The sequence below is a fragment of the Maylandia zebra genome, linkage group LG2 (genome assembly GCF_041146795.1).
Source record: "Maylandia zebra isolate NMK-2024a linkage group LG2, Mzebra_GT3a, whole genome shotgun sequence".
Lineage (NCBI taxonomy): Eukaryota > Metazoa > Chordata > Actinopteri > Cichliformes > Cichlidae > Maylandia > Maylandia zebra.
The window spans coordinates 3,177,698-3,197,577 of NC_135168.1; the positions used below are offsets into that span (position 1 = coordinate 3,177,698).

The 19,880-nt window shown below is 41.9% G+C and overlaps 1 protein-coding gene across 2 annotated transcripts; it reads left to right on the forward strand.

Moving 5' to 3' along the window:
* Positions 1-3,436: 3,436 nt before the first annotated feature.
* Positions 3,437-16,534, forward strand: trappc11 (trafficking protein particle complex subunit 11). Of its 2 annotated transcripts, none has more exons than XM_004553578.3 (30): positions 3,437-3,564; positions 4,271-4,499; positions 4,676-4,845; positions 4,943-5,013; positions 5,132-5,246; positions 5,331-5,430; positions 6,848-6,921; positions 7,016-7,112; positions 9,111-9,244; positions 9,524-9,665; positions 9,837-9,930; positions 10,443-10,522; positions 11,255-11,333; positions 11,508-11,562; positions 11,759-11,904; positions 12,175-12,236; positions 12,409-12,541; positions 12,758-12,888; positions 13,261-13,386; positions 13,464-13,657; positions 13,745-13,893; positions 13,977-14,098; positions 14,208-14,327; positions 14,439-14,504; positions 14,927-15,083; positions 15,167-15,278; positions 15,364-15,455; positions 15,628-15,761; positions 15,923-16,090; positions 16,181-16,534. In XM_004553578.3, exons 2-30 carry the CDS (start codon positions 4,296-4,298, stop codon positions 16,223-16,225), a joined length of 3,372 nt encoding a protein of 1,123 aa, XP_004553635.1. In that variant the 5' UTR covers positions 3,437-3,564; positions 4,271-4,295; the 3' UTR covers positions 16,226-16,534. The 2 variants fall into 2 exon arrangements, with proteins under 2 accessions (XP_004553635.1, XP_004553634.1); XM_004553577.3 differs by having other exon boundaries at positions 3,438-3,784.
* The last annotated feature ends 3,346 nt before the right edge of the window (positions 16,535-19,880 follow it).

Sequence of the window (19,880 nt, forward strand, 5' to 3'; positions counted from 1 at the left end):
TACTTCTCTGCACCTCCGGAAGTCCACTATCAACTCCTTTGTCTTTGCGACGTTGAGGGTGAGATGGTTGTCTTGACACCAGTGGGTCAGGGCGCTGACCTCCTCCCTGTAAGCCGTCTCATCACCGTTGGTGATAAGACCCACCACTGTAGTGTCGTCCGCAAACTTCACAATGATGTTGGAGTTGTTAGTGGCTGTGCAGTCGTAGGTGTAGAGTGAGTACAGGAGAGGGCTCAGTACACACCCCTGTGGAGCACCAGTGTTCAGTGTGACGGGGGATGAGGTGATGCTGCCCAGTCTGACCACTTGGCATCTGTCAGACAGGAAGCTAAGGATCCAGCTGCAGAGGGAGCTGCTCAGTCCTAGATCCTGCAGTTTCCTGTCCAGCTTCGAGGGAGCGATGGTATTGAATGCTGAGCTGTAATCTACAAACAGCATCCTCACATACGTGTCTCTCTTCTCCAGGTGTGACAGGGCAGTGTGTAGTGTCAGGGCTGTGGCATCATCAGTGGACCTGTTGTGGCGGTATGCGAACTGTAGAAGGTCCAGTGAGTCGGGTAGTGCAGAGCAGATGAAGTCCCTGACCAGCTTCTCGAAGCATTTGCTTACGATGGGGGTCAGGGCTACAGGTCGCCAGTCGTTCAATGAGGAGATGGTGGAGGATTTGGGTACAGGGACGATGGTGGCCATTTTGAAGCAGGCTGGGACTACAGACAGAGAGAGGGAAAGGTTGAAGATGTGCGTGAACACTCCAGCGTGAACACTCCATTAGCTTCCACAACAGTGGTTGCTTCCTTTTTTCTGTACAGAAATCTAAACCAAAGCTACAAAGTTTGAAGATTCATTTTCTGATCTTCTATGTTTGATCATTTAAATATTAATCATATTTGCTATTTAATTTCTATATTAGACAACGATAACACAAGTAAACACTAAATTTCTGTAGCCACACCCAGGTCTGATTACTGCCACGCCTGTTATTAATCAGGAAATCGCTTACGAAGGACAAAGTGGAGTAGACCAAAAGATCCTGAAAAGCCAGATATCATGACCCAAGGTAATTTAGGAACAAATGAGAAGCACGGCAATTGAGATCTCAGAGTCTGGACGAGATGATAAAGCCCTTTCTAAAGCTGTGGGACTCCAGCAAATGATAGTGAGAGCCATTATCCACAAATGGCCAACACTAGTGATGTGCAAATCAAGCAATGAACCACTTCATGAGTTGTATAGAAAACAGATGAATTCATTAAAAGCTTTGTTTCAGTGACATCTAGTGACAAAACAGGGAACAGCAAACAGTGTAATCGTGTGCTGAGTGTAACGAAGGTTTGTGTGAATGATATCAATACAATTTTGGATGAATTGACAGATCAGTTGCTTCTATACAAACAGAGGGTGTGATTATGTTCATGGGATTGGGATTTTTAGATTTTTAATGACAAAAAATATTTTTTCCACTGCTTTTCTTTATTTTCTTGCTGACAACTTTCAAAAACACACGTTCACATGGCACTGGGGTGTTACAAAGCGTCTCGTGTTACGTAGCAGTATTGATGATTTTGACCACTTATGTGAGCCAAGTGGTCAAAACATCGCGTGTGATTTTCTGCACTGGAGCAAGCTTTGAGGCGGCGGTTCGAGGAAAATGCAACTTCAAGTTAGCAGCTTGTATCGGAGCATTGGTGTCATGTGGCCATCACAAGAGAAGACATGGAACAGTGGTGAACCTTAATTTTGGTGGCTGACCAAAATTACCCCAAGATCACAGCGATCACTCGGTCACAAAAGACCGCAGAGCAACATCCAGAGAACCGCAGGTCTCATTTGCCTCGTCTAAGGTCAGTGTTCATGACTCTACCATAAGAAAGAGACTGGGGGAAATGGCCTGCGTTTTTTTCCAAGACAAAAACCACTGCTGAAAAACTTTCGCCAGAAAACTCTTGATGGTCACCAAGACTGTTGGGAAAATACTCTGTGGCCTGACGAGACGAAAGCTGAACTTTTTTGGAAGGTGTGTGTCCCATTACAACTCACTTAAAAGTAACAGAGCATTTCTAAAAAGGAACATCATACTATCAGTAAAATATGGTAATGTGATGGTCTGGGCTATTTTGCTGCCTCAGGACTGAAAGACTTGCTGTGGTAAATGGAACCATGAATTCTGCTGTCTTCCATAATGTCCTAAAGGAGAATGTTCGGCCAACTGTTTGTGACCTCAAGCTGAAGCACACTTGGGTTCTGAAGCAGGACAATGATCCAGAACACACCAGCAAGTCCACCTCTGAATGACTTAAGAAAAACTATATGAAGACTTTGGAGTAGCCTAGTCAAAGTCCCGACCAGAATGAGATTCAATTCAATTCAATTCAATTCAATTTTATTTATTTATATAGCGCCAAATCACAACAAAAGTCGCCTCAAGGCGCTTTATATTGTACAGTAGATACAGAGAAAAGCCCAACAATCATATGACCCCCTATGAGCAACACTTTGGCGACAGTGGGAAGGAAAAACTCCCTTTTAACAGGAAGAAACCTCCAGCAGAACCAGGCTCAGGAGGGGCAGGGCCATCTGCTGCGACCGGTTGGTGTGGGAGATGGTGTGACCTTAAAAACACGGTTCAGACTCAAAAATGTGGCTGAATAAAAACAATCATGCATGTAGGTTTGGATTTTTTGCCTAATAATAAACACCTTCATTTAAACACTGTATTTTGTGTGTACTTGTGTTATTTTTGTCTTATATTGTAATTTGTTTGATGATTGGAAACATTTGTTTGTGACAGACATCCAAGGAAATCAGGACGGGAGCAAACACTTTTCACACCACAATATATCCTTTAGATATTACAGTAGACTGCAATGCAACAATGACATGCTAAATATCATACTTATCATATAACAGTGGGGGTGATGCTTGAAGATGGTGAGACTTATTTATTATATCAATCAGACAGCTCAAGTTTGGGTGGTTTGGAGGCAATGTTAGGGAAGCAAGGCTGAGATGTTTGGGACATGTGTGGAGCAGAGATAGTGGATATGTTGGGAAAAGGTTGGAGCTGCCAGACAGGAGTAAAAGAGGAACGCTGCAGAGAATGTTTATGGATGAATGCAAGAGAAAGAGTGAGATGGAGGAAGATAATCCACTGTGGCAACCTTTAAAGGAAGAAGGCATTCAAATAATATACTGTTATTATATAAAATATAATTCAAATAATCAAAGTCGTTTATTTTCTTCAGTGTATCATGTCTAAAACATAATTTTCTAATATGACATTGAGCAGATTTCTTTGTATAGGTTTTGTGTAGAGCCATCATTGGTATCCTTTTTTTTTTCTTTCTCATTTCTCCTTCTTGTAAAACAAACAAAAAAAAACGTCACCTGACAGAAAAACTGGTACTCAACGGCACTTTAATTTTGAAAAGTCGCACCGGAAGTGATATTGAACTTCTGCTAGACCGCTAACTAGCTGGAGTTTGTTGTTCCTTCAGCAATCGCTTCTAGAGTAGCTGTCATTTTCTAGCTTTTCGAGGTTGACACATCGTGTTCTTGTGACCGCAGGTAGAATTTAGCTAGAAAGAAGTCACGCAGTGTGGAACTAAACCTGGTGTATGTGTACTAGGTACATTTGCAACCTCGCCCATTGGCTAGCTAACGCTAAGCGTTAACCTTGTAAGATAACGCTAGTGATCTGCTAACAGTACATAAAGTACAGTTAGCTAACTTAACCAAGCTTGCTGAGCTCCGCCCCTAACAAATTCATTTGAAGTGATGCACTGAGGTATGTTGTCGTTTCGTGATTCTGTATGTGTTTTATTACGGACGCTAAATGCAGTGTCACTAACGTTAGCCGAATCATGTTTCAGTTCCGCTTCTGTCTTCAGGCGTCTGTATTTGTATTGTATTTTTCTGGCCGTCAGAACGTATACAGTGCTGTCCGCATTTAACCTGTTTTTGTATAAATGGGAGGCCTGTCTGTTTACTTTCTTCCTTCAAAAGTGTCGCGCTTTGTTTCGTGTAGTATAAATACTTGTTATACTCAGCTGCTTGTCCCACCTCTGCCTGCGTTCATCTTCAGTGGTTCCTCTTGAATTTCGTTGTGATTGCGCAAAATATATTTTACATACATTCATTTTTTTCCATCGCCAAACTGTTGAAACACGGCAGAGTATTGATTGGAAATAATTAACCATTATTGATTGGACTATTGGCTTGATGTATGGGGCTATCTGATGCTGCTGCAGTGATATTGCCCTTTTTTGTGTAGGTGTATCTATTGTTGAACCATCAGGATGGCAGGGTCCCAGTGGGAGCTTCCTCCGGAGCTATGTTGCCGGCCCATGGCATTTGTGGCTTTGACTGGCCTGGATGTGGTATACAATGCTGTGCACCGGGCCATTTGGGATGCCTTCTGTGCCAATCGTCGTGCTGACAGAGTCCCTATCTCTTTCAAAGTGCTACCAGGAGACCACGAGTACCCAAAATGTCGCACTAAGGTGAGCTGCAGCTTGAGGAATCTTTGACAAGTTGAAATTTACACTATATTATATCCCAGTAAAACTCAAACTATTACTGGTTTATCGTTTTCACACTTGCAAATAACAGCATCACTCCTAAAATGTAGGAAAACACTAACCGCTATCAACAATACTGTTTTCTGCTCTGTGCCTAGCGAACATCATATGAGTGGTACATCCCTAAAGGCATCCTGAAAACCGGCTGGATGAACAAACATTTAAACCTGGTACCTGCTCTTGTAGTCCTGTTCTATGAATTGGACTGGGATGACCCGCAGTGGAAAGAGAAACAGTCTGAATGTGCAACTAAAGTGGAGATTGTTAGGTGGGTGAAATGAAATTTGTGAAATGCCTTTGGGGGTTTTTTTTCTCAGAAATGTGTAGTGAGTTTTTTCCGTTGTGTGGCATTTGTCTACCTTTAGGACCAGTCTTCAGGGTAGAAACACCAAAGTGGCTGTGGTTTTAATCCAGAAGAAAACTCCTCTGCCTCCAGGTAGAGCCTTCTACAAAATAACAATATGTGCTCATGGCAGCTTTTTTTTATTTCACAGTCATGCAAAAAACAAACAAACCTGTAGACCATGCTGACACCTACCATCTTTGTTTCACAGGAGAGGACCTGGTGGCATCAGAGCGGGCACAAGCTCTCTGTCATGCCTGTGATCTGTCTGGCAAGAGCCTCTTTGTTCTCCCTCACACTGACCACTTAGTGGGCTACATTATAAGGTACCTACGACTGACTGAGCCGGTGACCTGATTTAAAGTGAAGATTGTGTTTTCACTGAGTATCTTTTTGGTGTGATTCTAAAGGTTGGAGAACGCGTTCTACGAGCATGCTCAGACCTATTATTACACTGAGATTCGGCGCGTCAAATCTCACAAAGAGTTCCTCAACAAGACGACCCACCAGGTATGAATATGTTCCTCCGTGAACAGTGAACGGATACATGAAAGGTCTCGTGCTGTTTCTGGTCCTTTCGTTTGTTTATTACACAGCAGTTGTAGGTGCTATGCAAACAATGTGAATCTATCAAAATGCTCAGTGCACAGCAGAAATTGCACAAACAGGATGCATGCAGGAATTATATCTTTTAAATAATCAGTCAAGCTGTGATGACTCTGCGATATTGTTACTGCCCTCTTCTATGCACATCTATTTTTCTGTCATTAGTTCCTCTTCTGCTAACATTAAATTGTCTCAGTTAGGAAGGAGAAGATCACACCAAATATTCTGTGGTTGGCAGCATGTCATGTGGCTAATTGAGCAAGCATTGCATTTGATCATCAGGCCAGCACTATTTGAAAATTGTAGCTCTACAATCAGAGGTTGTAGACAGACCATTCAGAAACCAGTTAACATGCTGAGTGTGGAATACTGGCTTTTCCTGTTGTCTTCTATGGCCTGTGCTGTGGTGCTGCCTGCACTCAGCGAGCTTTTTTTGTATTTCCTGACAGTGCCAGTATGCCTTACACTGTTGGAACAACAGTGAAAAGGGCACAGGTTAGAAAATTCATTCATGATCTGGCCGGTTACTGAAGTTATTTCGACCCCCTCATATATTATGTGACGGTATCAGACTGAATCCACTTCTTGAGTATCACGTGTTCAGTTTACTCTTACCAGCATTGCTCTGTTGCTTCATTTGTAGCAGCACTCTTGCCTTTTTTTGTTTTTACTGAATGAAGTAGGCAGCACTCGTTTAATCCATATTAACTAATGATTAAAGAAGAGCTTTATCAAACACTCCTCTGTGTGAGAATGCAAAGCCTAAGAAAGTTGGTATCTGATTGTGAGCAGGGTTTAAGGTTTTGTTGAGCCAGTTAACACAAAGAAAGCTGTTTTGAGTTTGATTCCCCCCCGGTGTCTCGATTGTAGGAGAACTACTACTATCATGTGACAAAACTTTCCTGGCTCAAGATTATCAAAATAAGACCCCAAACTTTGTCCAGCTAATAGTTCTCAGAGTGGTGCAGCTTAACTAGTAATACTTGGGCTCAGCGTACATTTTCGCACCTGTGACATTTCACAATACAGAGATGCATGTCTTATTATCTATTATCTCATCCTATTTTTTTTGACTGGGTGATCCATTGACGTTGAGACAGAGGTGTCACACATGAGGTTACGGGCCTCTAACAGATTATTGTAGAATGAAAAATAATCTGCTGAAATGAAACTTATTCTAAACCTAATCTAACGTCATTTCAATATTTTTTTTCAAATGAATCCAGTAATAGAACAGTTTAGAAAGCTGCTTAGAGATGGAAGGAAACACAGTGTAAGAAGTCATTGTGTTTGAACAGCTTTCTAATCTCTCTGTTCCCAGCTGCTGTTTGTCAGGCATCAGTTTAAAATCGCTTTCTTCAGTGAACTGAAGCAGGACACCCAAAATGCTCTCAAGTAAGTGTGTGTCCTGAGATTCACAATAGGTGCTAAAATAGTCAGCGTCCTAAATGATAGCTGATCAGTTTATCTTGTGTGTTTGTGTCTGTAGGTATTACAGAACTGCCTACAGTCTTGTGCATGAGCTCCGATCACATGAGACCAACATGTTGGAGATCAAAACTATGGCTGGATTCATCAACTACAAGGTACAGTCGTGCTTGTCCTCTGTGTAACTGTTCTTCAGATAAACAGCAGTGGATCTGACTTTTTGTCAGATTCATGTCTTTAAATTACTCAACATTAGTAGGGACGTCTGTGCACACGTTGTGACAAACAACTTGAGCAACTACAAACACACGGCTGTGTGAATTTGTTCTCCACGCGGTGACGTGTCGGGCTCTTCAGGTAGCAGTTAATGTCAGCTACTGTCATGGTTGCAGTTCAAGTTAGCAGAGTTGGTGTAAATCCAAAACGGAGGTCAGAGCCACAAAAACAACCTGTGGGCCAAGTAATAGAACAGGGGCCAGATGTTTAGCATAAAAAGCCAACAACAAGTAATGAATCATCGAACAGTCCTGGTAAACACAGTCCCAACCAATGTTCCCTCTGATGTTTCATGTGTCTGAGCGAACACACAAACTCCCTGAGCGGACACTTGGACCACTGTGAGCGACAGCAGACGTGTGCACTGTGGTCACGCCAGCATCGAATCCACCCAAGTTACATGTTTATTAAAATAATCAAATTACAGCATTTATGTTAGACTACTTTTAATTAGCCCACTTACAATGAAAATTTAAAAAAAATCTAGTTCCTGACCTGTGCAGCATGTTAACACTATTGGAAGGAAAAATAACTTTAACTCCAATTTTGAAAACACAACTTATATTATGAGTCTGTGGTCTGGGAGAGAGTCTGTAACTCTCTGTCTGCAAAATACAGTATATAATGACCAATGTTGGGCAATTAATTATATAGTTACTTCTTCAAAAAAGTAACTGAGTTTTGCAAACAACAAAGTATTTTGCAGCTGTTTACCTAAAAATGCAGCCAAGGCGTTTCAAACTATTTCAAACTATTTACAGAACAATCAGCTGTTCTGCATCAAATCTGATGCCACACAAATTATTTGTGCCACTCCACAAAATAATTTCTGTCCACTATGAGATGAAGGAGAACAACAGCCTGATACCTGCAGGCCTGACAGCAGCAGATGTGTCACTGCTGTAACACCTGTAACACTCAGCAGGCGCCTCATTGTTCTGACACACAACAAAACTACTAACTGCACACTAACTGCACACTAACTGCACACTAACTGCACACTAACTGCACACTAACTGCACACTAACTGCACACTAACTGCACACTAACTGCACACTAACTGCACACCAACTACACACCAACTACACACTAACTGCACACTAACTACACAAGATTTGTGCTAAACGTCGCAAATCACTCAGATCTCAAACACGCCGTCACTCCTAAAACTTCCCCCTCCCTAAACAACTAGATGCCATGTTGCCATATCACTTTTTGATTGGTCGACATGGTACATTTTTCACCAATAGGAAAGGGCGGGGTTTTTGCTCACAGGCTTTCCAGCGTTTTCCTTATAAAACGCTGTTTTCACCGTTTCTTCCCGCAGTAAATATAAACAACGACAGTATTCAGGAAGAAAACCAAACATTGCAGATATTTTATCATAACTCTGGCTTTACGTGGCCAATCAACACAATTTAAAAACTGGTATAAAGTCCACACTTTGTCCGTCAGTTGTTCCGTCTGTCCTGCTCACATCTCCAATGGTTGTACAGGTTGTCATTAACGTGGCTTCACTCCACATCAGCCGCTTTGCTAAAACACCGGTGTCTGCACATAAGGACGCTGTCATAGCCTGTCACCGACGCTGATCAGCTGCGCATATACGAATGTGAATCGCATCATTGGCTGGACTATGGGATAAGGTGGCATCGTTGTAATCCCATACAGGAGCAGCCAGTCACTGACTGACTCACACTGCAAAACAGAATTATTAACGTATTAATTTTAATTTCAATTCAGGTTAGATTTTTTCTTGTGCGCAGAGACGTGCCAGCAGTGCGCAGCTTAGAGGGAACATTGCTCCCAACTGTACTATAAACTAAACTTTTTGTGACACTTCTCCCTTTATGTTTCTCTCCTGTTCTCGGTGTCTGCAGATCTGCCGCCTGTGTTTCCAGCATAACACTCCTCTAGATGCTATAGCCCAGTTCCGAAAGCACATCGACCTGTGTAAGAAGAAGATCGGCAGCGCTGAACTAGCCTTTGAGCACTCTGCGTGGATGTCTAAACAGTGAGATATGCTCATTGGATATGAACACACAGAAATTACACATGTGGCCGATAGTCCATCACCCTCTGTATGGAACAAGATGAAGTGATTAAACCTTATAATAAAAATATGTTAATTCACAATGGTGAACATGCAAACTCCACAGTGAAAAGGCCCCACACTTGTCCTCTAATGAGTGTACATGAACACAGTACATTATATTAGGACTCATGTTTATTTATAATGCACATCCATACATCATGTCTGCACATCTTGACTGTTCGACTTTGCCCCGTTCAGGTTCCAGTCATTTGGGGAACTGTTTGATGAAGCTATAAAGTTGGGACTGACGGCAATCCAGACCCAGAACCCTGGATTTTACTACCAGCAGGCTGCCTGCTACAGTCAGGACAGGAAGCAGCTGGCACAGCAGCTCTGTCAGGTGATGGCGGTACAGCTACTGTAACTATGCCTCAGTGTACCAGCAACACCAAAGACAGCATGAACTCGCCGCTTTAAAATGCAACTGAATCGTAGCTTCTTTTAGGAGGTTTCTAATGATCATATTGCATATCAAACACAGCTTAACAGTTTCATTGGTCGGTTGTTCCAGGCTGGTGCAAGTTACCCCTCCCCCGACCCTCTGGACACCCAAAGCGCAGGACTGGATTTCTATGGCCAGAGACCTTGGAGGCAGGGACAACAGAGTATGTTGACAGATACAGACATGGAACAACACTGCTGGCCTCAGACACTGTTAATGTTACTGCTTCATTCACAAATCTGCACAACAGTGCTTGTGCAATATTATGTACTGTAGCTGAGACGTGACCGTGCGTGATTAAACTGTTTTGAGTTTCTACATTTGGCCATATTTTGTTTACATTTCCTTTATCTTGTTGTGAGGACACGTGTGCACACCCCTATGGTGAAGGTCAACAGTAAACAGACTAACTGCTGTTAGATTGTTGCTTTAAAAGGACAGCTGGCTTCTCTGAAGTAAAGAACACTTTAATTAGCTGTTAGGTCCTGAGTGATCTTGTCTAAATATTTTATTGTGGACACGTGTAACACATCCAACGTGCTTTTAGAAAGCTTATGAGAGGATCCTTCTGCTGTCTGATGCTGCGTGTACCACTACTTCTAATGAAACCTTCCAAAATGAAGCTTAATATCAAGAGTTTGTTCAGTAATTACGTCTGCATCACTTCACTTCCAGGTATTGATCCTCCAGATGCTGAAAAAGAGAAGACGGGGATTCTAGCTCTGCAGATTAAAGAGAGAGATGTACCACATTCTGTAAGAGCACACAGCAATATTTTACTGCTTTAGTCCTGCTTATTTAAAAAAAATCATTGTTATTAATGACACACACCCTCAGCCTTACATATGAAGTTAAACTAGCCTATTTTTAACATGGTAGCTGATAAAATCATTTGAAAATGACCAGCTTGGTTTGTGAAGTAGCTTAAAATGTAGAGTTTGTTGGACGCTGACATCCTTGCATCGTGCATCCTTCACATGCCCACAGAAGTCAGTGTGCAGCCTTTTAAAAGGTTCAGACATTATTGGAGAAAGTGCCTGATCCGTGAGAAAATGTTACCTAAAGCTACAGTTGGTCTAAAATCAGTGGAAGCGCACTTTGGGTTCGGTTATTGAGTTTTTCAGAACGCCAATCCCTGTAAAGATCTGTGATTTGTTTGTTTTCTACAACAGTAGCTTTTCTTGGTACTATTGAAGATACTCAAAGGTATAGAATTCTTAAATACAGCAAGAAAAATGTAGGAATTGTGTGTTTTTGTGTTGCGGGAATCTAAATGTGTTGGCACATCATATGCTGAGGTCCTGTTTGTACAGAGGAAACGATAGGCTGCTCTGCATGTGACGCATTTTCCCAGCTAGAGCAGAAAAAGCTTTACACAGAGACATGAACATTCAGCTTTGAAGCTTTGTTGTGTCATTCTCATAATTGTGTTTTACTTCTAGTTCCTGTCAGGTTGAATTAATCCTCTGGTGTCTCTGCCCCTGCAGGAGCTGATAATAGCACTTCTCAGCAACGCCGTCGCCCAGTTTAAGAAGTACAAGTGTCCTCGAATGAAGAGCCACCTCAGTGCGTATGATTAGCGTTTTATAGTCGCTGGGTTACCTTCTTACAGGTGGACGTGTTCTAATCCCTGTAGTATATAAAGAACATCGACACTGTGGTGATTTTTTAATATGAGCACGTTGCAGTTCGCAGCTGTTGTGTCGTTTCACCTCGTCTCACTGTGTGTATCTTCTGTAGTGGTGCAGATGGGAGAGGAATACTACCATGCAAAAGACTACACCAAGGCGCTGAAGTAAGTGAGACACAGCTTTTCCAAGTTACGTCCCACTTTTATTTTGATATAGAAGCTGAGAGCAGGACACGTCACACCCAGAATCTTACAAACTCCTCACACGAGGGGAAAGGGAACAGAACTCTTTACCTCTCACTCTTAGAAAGCAGGCTGTGTGAAGAATCGTCTTTACCCATTGTGTGTGTTTTCTTATCAGGCTGTTGGACTATGTGATGTGTGACTATCGCACAGAGCGATGGTGGGGTCTCCTGACAGCCATATTGACCACAGCTCTACGCTGTGCTTATCTGATGGCTAGTATTAAGGACTACGTTATCTACTGTATGGAGCTGCTGGGCAGAGGTGAGAAAAAGACGGAACTGAAAACTACGACAAAACATCAGGAATAGTTAAAGAACAAAAGATGCCAAATAATCCTGTAAAACACAATCCTTTAATCTGTGGGGTGGTATTAGAAACTGCTGCTGACACTCAGAACATTCTTACTTGCGTGTGGTAAATCTGAGAAATTTGTTGCAACTGTCCAAGGATGTTTAAAATATCAAAGATGACGTTTGAGTGGAAAACTGAATAATATCAGATCAGAAGACTCACGCTGATCTTGTCTTTTAGCTTCCACCCTCAAGGAGGAGCAAAAGTCAAGGATTGAGAGGAATCTCATCAAAGTCCTCACGGTGAGCTGAAGGGTTCCACCGATCTAATACGTTTCAAACGTTAATATAATTGTAGTGTGTTTCGTAGGAATTAAATGCTTAAAAGCTGCAGTTTGTAGCTGTGTTGTAAAGCTCAGAGTAGCTAAGCAGAGGTCAAATCAAAATTGATGCATCCACATATTTTAATTTCCAGAACGAGGTCCCAGATGCTGAGCCGGAGTGCGATCCGTCTTCTGTCACTGCTGCCAGGTCTTTGTGGAATGACCGCATGGCTTTGGCTGGATCGAACGAACTAACTATAGAAGTGCAAGACTACATCCCATTCAGTTAGTAAACACACGATTCGCTCAAAACAGGGGTTTTAGTTCTCCTCTTTTATCGTGTACGTGGCAGGAAGAAAAGGTGCATGCTGACGAACGATACTGGGTTTAGAAAGAGTTTAGTATAAAATGGGATCCGTCTTAAGTAATAAGTTGATGCAGCATTCTTCTATATCTCTTTATAAATGGGTTATAATAGCTGTCCTTTTTTTCTTACTCCAGTCCAGTGTAAAGCCAAATTCCAGTCTCCCAGTTTCCACGTGGACCAGCCTGTCCAACTGCAGGTCTTCCTCCGAGCTGACTGCCCTCATCCCGTGTCTTTCAGCAAGCTAGCTGTCAGCCTCAGTAACCAGGTACGTGCTGTTTGCATCGCCGCCTCCAGGTATGATGTCAGCTTGGAGCGCTTTGTCTGTCCAACGTCCCACAAAAGCAGCTTCAGGTGAGCTGGTGTGCTCTCAGTCCACACAAACTGAACACATTCAGTCTCGTGTTTATTTACTTCTGTAATTATGTTGCATGCTCACCATGTTAGTTAAAAAACTGCAGTAATAAAACCCAGACTGGTTCGTGTTCACCTCGTTTTAGTGCAGACAGCTGAAAATAACATAAACCTTACGTTCACTGTTCTTCATGGTTATGCTGCAGTAGCTTAGCTTCCTATCCCTCAGCCATAAACCACTGATGGGGTATTGTATGTGATGTATAAAGGTGTTTTTGTTTATTAGGAGTATAACCAGTGGTGTGTGGCAGAGTGGTCAGGCCAGGAGGCCATGAGTCTGTTACCAGGAAAAACCACATGCTACAACTTCAGCTTTGTGGCAAAAACTGAAGATGTTGGTAAGAAGATAGAGGTAAGGAGACTTTGTTGTTTGTGATTGCGAGAGAGAGACATGGATGGAAACATTGATTAATATGTGTGTTATCATAGATGACGGGTATCGAGGTGATGTTGGGTGGCGACAGTGGTCGCTGTGTGTTTGTGAGCTGGAGAGGAGCAGGTGGAGACGCCGCGTCTGCACATGAAGCCTTGCAGGCCAGCAGGTGTTCACGGCGTTGGGGCCGTAACATCGAAGCACGTCAGGAGCTGGACTGGGACAGCTTGACCATGCAGCACAGCACCATGTGAGTCAGAAAAAGCCATTACCAACCCGTCAGTTTGAGCAGTGTCCGTGCTGGGATCGAATCAGCAGAAATGGTTCTTGTGTTTAGGATCATCTCCAGAGTCCCAAAGATCTCTGTTCAGCTGAGCCACCAGCCTCCTGCACTCACCAATGAAATGTACTGCATCAAGCTTACTGTCCAATCACAGGAGGAGGCCATGGCTAAAGATGTTAAATTAACTGCTGGCCTCAAACCAGGTAGATCGGTACTGTAATCATTTCAATAACATACAGCAGCATACGAATGCTAATTTAGCGTTTGTCTTGGTTTGCTTGTTCAGGTCAGGATGCCAATCTAGGCCAGACCACTCACGTCACACTTGACGGATCAAAGTTTTGCGATGACAGCGCGCCTTCTTTGCTCCCCGATGTGCCTCTGGGAGAGCTGAAACCGGGTGAAAAGGTGAGTCTCACAAAGAAATGTCGATTCAGCATACCACGCAAAACGCCAACACTGTCAGTTCACAGCAAAAGAAGAAATTTGAGTTCGCGAGCTGTGTGTTTGCCTCTAGTTGGAGAAGTGCGTGTTTGTCAAGTGTGTGTCAACCGGACCCAGGGTCTTCTTGTTCCACGTGGCCTACGGCATCGACACCACAGTAGAAGGACGACAGATTATGTGCAAGTGTCACAAGGTAGAAAGCTCGTCCGACCCACAGTACAGCTGACAGACGGCTCAGCGATAAACACGTTAACATTTGTTTTACTTTCCTGCTTTACACCTCTCTCTTTTTCTTCTTCTCCAGGATGAGACGGTAACCATAGAGACACTTGTTCCATTTGAGGTTTCGGTCAAGTTTGTTTCCACCAAGGTTTGTATTTAGGATTCCCCGTTTTTATTTTAGCGTGGACTTTACTAATAGTCAGGGAGGTGTGAGGGGATCTTTAAGGGGGCAAGGGTAGAGGGCATAAGCTTAATATCATGAAATACAAAAGCGGGAAATGAGAAACATCCAGATTTGTCTGATTACATTTACATTAGCGTAAGTTAGCATACACCTACCTCAACAACCTGTTTGTATGACAGCTGCTTGTAGAAACTGAAACAGACACTCCAAGTACAAAGTAAAGGACAAAAAAGAAGTAAGACAAAGGTTAAAGTAGAGAGAAAAGCCGGAGCTTTGGTATGTTGCATTCGATTAAATAAATTTCATCCTGTTAAAGTAGGATAATGAGTCTTTTTATAGTAAGTCTAATAAAGAGTATTATTATTGTCTCTGCTGTGCTGCTGCAGTTTGAGCCGTTGGACCGGGTATCAGTGGACATTCCCTTTCTCCTAATGACTGACATCGTGTCGTCGTCTCCGTGGCCCCTCCTCCTGACTTCCTCTTCTCTGCAGCTTCTTACTGTGACCAGTAACACACCGCAGCTTCAGTCACAGTTACAGGAAGGTACCCGATTACTTAAAATAGTTACCTAAAATTTCCTGTTTAAATTTATCGCTGAAAAGTAAAAAGTGTGCGCTTGTGTTCAGTTGTTCTACAAACAGGGGAGTGTGCCAGTGAGTGTTTCTGTCTCCGATGCCCGCCACAGACCAGCATCAATAACACGGTGGCTACAGGGCAGTACCTGATATCATGGAGGAGGTACGTACACGTTAATGGAGGCTGTGACGTGCTGCTGCTGGGTTTTCAGAGGGCTTGAACAGACTTCTAAAACTCTGTTTGACAGAAACTCCTCCAGTCCAGACAGTCCTCTCATCCAGACTATAGTTAGTCTGCCTCATGTGGTCCTGGAGATGGTGCCTCTGTACATCCACGCTGGTCAGTATGCAAGCATCGCATGCACACAGTGTTCCTGATTTTACAGAAAATATTCCAATACACGAAGTAGAATTCAAGAAATGTTCTCATTATTTGCATTTGCTATTGTGAAAGATGTTAACCTCTGGCTGTTGGTGGTGTCACATTGTTGTTTTGATGTTTTGGGCTATAGATTTACCGTCGTTCGGGCGAGTCAGGGAGTCTCTTCCTGTGCGTTACCACATAGAAAACAGAACTGCTCTGGTGCAGGAGGTGGAGATGGCCGTGGAACCATCCGATGCCTTCATGTTTTCTGGTCTCAAACAGGTACAGCTGCACCGCCTGTAAGGACTGACGGGTCATGTTGATGGACAGTTTTGGTGATGTCATCGTGCTTCATCAGTACTGAAAATCTGGTTTTCATGCAGCACTTGTGTGTGTTTTCTATCTATCTGTAAATATAAAACTGTGTGTGTGTGTGTGTGTAGGTGCGTCTCCGTATCCTCCCCAGTTCAGAGCAGGAGATGCTGTATAACTACTATCCACTGATGGCTGGTTACCAAACACTACCACAGCTCAACATCAGCCTGCCACGTTGCCCCAACTTCGGTACTCAAGCTCTGAAACGCTTCCTGCCCCAGCGAATCTTCGTCAAGGTAACACGCATAGAAACCCATAAACACTAAGGTAACCGTGGAGATGTTTTCCTTGTTGGGCTAAAGCCTCGTTTCTGTCTTTCTCCACAGCCTCAGGGTCGACAGTTGGACGACGCCTCCATTGCTGCAGCTTGAGGAGAAAATGAAAGTGTTTCTTGTAAATAAAAAGCAGCATTGTGTACTGCAGGCTGTTCTAGATGTATGATACCACAGAGATTGACACTATTTGCTTAGATCATCTGTTGACCAAACACCAGCAAGCATCGAGCACCAATGATCATTTAACAGCTAAGATCGTGTGTGAATCTGATGTGAGCTTTATGGACATTTGAGGAAAGTTTAATATACGAATAGGATGTGATGAAGATTTGATTAAACTGAAGTGATCTAAACCTGCTGTGTGTACAACCGTGAAAGTGTGAGACAATTGTACATACTTAAAAATGGCTACATTATATCGATGAAGTTGAGGGTCATAATGTTCAGAAGTGGGAAAAGGGTTAGTTGGTTCTGAAAGACGGTATAGAAAAGAGACGCCTGTCGCTATTGCCCATTTTCTTTTGGTTCATGGATTTTAAGCACTAGTAAAGTGATCAGGTAATGCTAACAATAGGGCCCGAGACTGAGTCTGAGACACGGATACCAGCTCATTTTTGCTTCTTAGTTCTTAGACTAGTTTAGAAGAGACATATTTATAATTCAGGAAAAAAATTTTAAATACTTTTAATTGGCCAATAAAGGAATTGCAGTTTTTTCCACATTAAGTTTAATAATTCACTGAAGCTTGTTGGCTGGTTCAAAAATGGCAGGTTGTTAACTCACCAAACATGAGCTGTACTGTCAGCACTCAGATTATAACCACGCTAAAGTGACTCCACACTGTAGTCATGTACACATTTGCATAACTAGCTAAATTTCCCTACTTGATCCTGGAAGGTGATGAAAATCACATCTGAGGCCTGTGAAGCAGAATTTCAGGGTTAACTCTGGGCCTAACCCTGCGCTGCAAAGCTGGTTTAATACTTACTGCTGTACATCGCCATGGTAACTTGTGATGGGAACATGTTCCAGACTAAATATCAACAGGTATAAAATCACCGTCTGCTGATAAACCAAGTTTCCAGAAAACATCCGTACGATTCTTTGAAGATCTCTGTGTGCGAATAGTAGCAGGAGCTCAAGTTTATTAATTGTCTGACGCCTGTGTGTTTCCCGAATGCGCATCAGTAATAAGTACAGATTCTTACATGCAACTTTATTCCTTGCTGCTGTTTTTTTTTTTTTACCTTTTGGCCGTGAAATAATTGAACCCTTTAAATCCAATTGTGTGTCTTTGTGAGTTTTTAAGACTTCTACATCATCAGTGTGACTTAATTGTTCACAATTAAAATCATATAAGGTGCATGACACATTTTTAATGACTACATTGCAAAAATATGGTTTATGTAGCAAATGTGATACAAATTAAAACTCATATACAGATTAAAAGTTGATATTTTTTTATATATTGTCTGAAGGTTCAGCAAACACTCCATTATCAAAACATTAAAGAGTGATTTTATAGTTCAGGTTTTAAAGGGTTAAGAACAATTAAGTATTATAGGCATTAATATATAAATTGGATCAAATGCAGGTAGACTCAGCCCATATTTGATTTGTTTTTGTTCTTTAGCTGATCTCAGACCAGTACACACTCGGGGCTGCAGCTGAAAAAATAAAAACTAAAGCCGTCTTATGCAAATTTGGAGATTATTTAATGGGATAGCAGATTCTAATCAGACTCCCCTGTCTACACTGGATTTACAGAATTCCTGGACTTCCAGGAACAATTCTGAGATGTTCTCTGGGGTTTTCATATAATTCGAGAAACTTAAATAGGTTAAAAAAAAATATGGTGTTGTGTTTTAATTTCATGTGTGGAATGTGGTAAATATAAGAGATAAATGTAATAATGCTATGAAATGCGTGTCTTAGAAACCGAATATCTTAAATAGAACCTGCAGCTATAATCTGTACACCTCATAAAATGTTTGGTAAAGATCCAGAACGCAAGCTGAAGTTCAGAGGACAGAGCAGATCATCTACCAGTTGGAAGGTTGGTGGTTCAAGCCCTACTCCACCAGTTTGCCCTAAAACATTTTTGGGTGAGATACTGTTACTTTCAGCAGAGTACAAACGTGTGAATGTTGGACAGAAACCTCTAAAGGCCTTTCCCCCCAAAACTTATATAAAGCTCTTTCAGTGCTTGAGTATAAAAAAGTGTAAAAGAACGGGTCCATTTGCCACTTTTCAGATTTTTCATAGAAAAAACATAATGATACAAAACTGAAATTGATTCTGTTTATATTTTTCAAAGACAATTTCTCTCTGAATCTTGTAATGACTACATTAAATGCTGTAAAAATGATTTCCCAGCCGCCACAGAAGTGATTAAATTACTGCTGTTTTATTGGTAGATTTTTATGATTTCAGTTATTGTGTAGGTTCGTTTCTGGATGACAGCTCGGACTCTTTGTGGCACCCTGAGTATTTTGAGTATTAAGAACAAGTCTCCCCCCCCAATCACCTTTTTTTGCTATTTGTTGTGACAACAGTTTGCATCATGGTACAGAGCCAAAAGCTCATTTGCTTCCACCTGATGTGATGTTAGGGCGATATTTAGTTTCGCCAGTAGGTGGCGGTGGCGGCTCAGCCAAACGGGTAACTGCCAAAATAATCCCTCACAAAAGTAACGCAGGCCAGTTATTACGATGGAAGCCGTCAGTAACACTGAACTGTTTTGCTGTGTTTCAGCGCAATAAACCTTCATGTGCACCTGGATGAACCTTGTCTTCCTTCAGTGTGTAACAACTTTGTGGAGGAGAGGACGTGATGTTTGAGTCTGCATCCTCTACTAATCATTCTCCTTTAACCCACAATTAAAATCCGTTCCACTAGAGTCGCATATCCATTTGCACCCTTAATCTCTCTAACATGCTGCACAACCTTACCAGCTTGATTTCTCTTCCTAGCCAAAGTCCTTTTCACCTTGCTTAGATCCGGTCTCACATGCAGCTCATTACAAGCTAGGGTTGCCAACTCCCTGAAAAATAAATAAGGGACACCTCGTGGCCAGGGCCGGGCGACCCAGTTGTCTTCACCCTTCCCAGTGTGGTAGCTCTTTTTTTGTGTGTGAAATTATTTTTTAACCATTTGACTTGAACTTGATTTAAGCAGATGCATATTCTTTGTGATATGACCATATGTGAAACAAATGATCATTTAGCCATTTATTTTTAGCTCAAAATGACAACATTAACACATAAAACAGGTCTCCTTCTTAAACAGAAGCCTGTCATGCTTAACTTTTGAGAATATAAGTAAATCTTTCTTTAAAAGAACTCTGTCCTGCTTAACTTAAAATTATATAAATTAATAGAAAGCAATAGAACAAAAATATTCTTGTAACTGTGCACATATAGTGCATTTAGTACAATTGGCTTCAGTCGAGGTATTATTTCAGCTTTTCTAATGCTAATCAGCTGCTCCTGTTTGTAAACCCGCTTGTTCCCATGATTACGCATCATAACTCATCATCATTATTAATCTATGTATTACTTTTATGTATTAGTCATCTATTTGTTGTAATCATTTATCCTTGCAGTTGTTTATTACACAAAATAAATTATATTATCACACTTCTGGCCACATAGCGCTGATATTCACTGCACATGCCCATATTAACCTTAACCAGAGGGTTTAAACAACAAACCAGTGTTTACATACCATATCTGCTTCTGCCGTGGCCTGG

Excerpts from the sequence above, each read along its gene's own strand:
- trappc11 (XM_004553578.3), top strand. The coding sequence starts at position 4,296 with ATGGCAGGGTCCCAGTGGGAGCTTCCTCCGGAGCTATGTTGCCGGCCC. Across the intron at positions 9,666-9,836 it reads TGGCACAGCAGCTCTGTCAG|GCTGGTGCAAGTTACCCCTC; the intron begins GTGATGGCGGTA and ends CGGTTGTTCCAG. Across the intron at positions 16,091-16,180 it reads CCCAGCGAATCTTCGTCAAG|CCTCAGGGTCGACAGTTGGA; the intron begins GTAACACGCATA and ends CTTTCTCCACAG.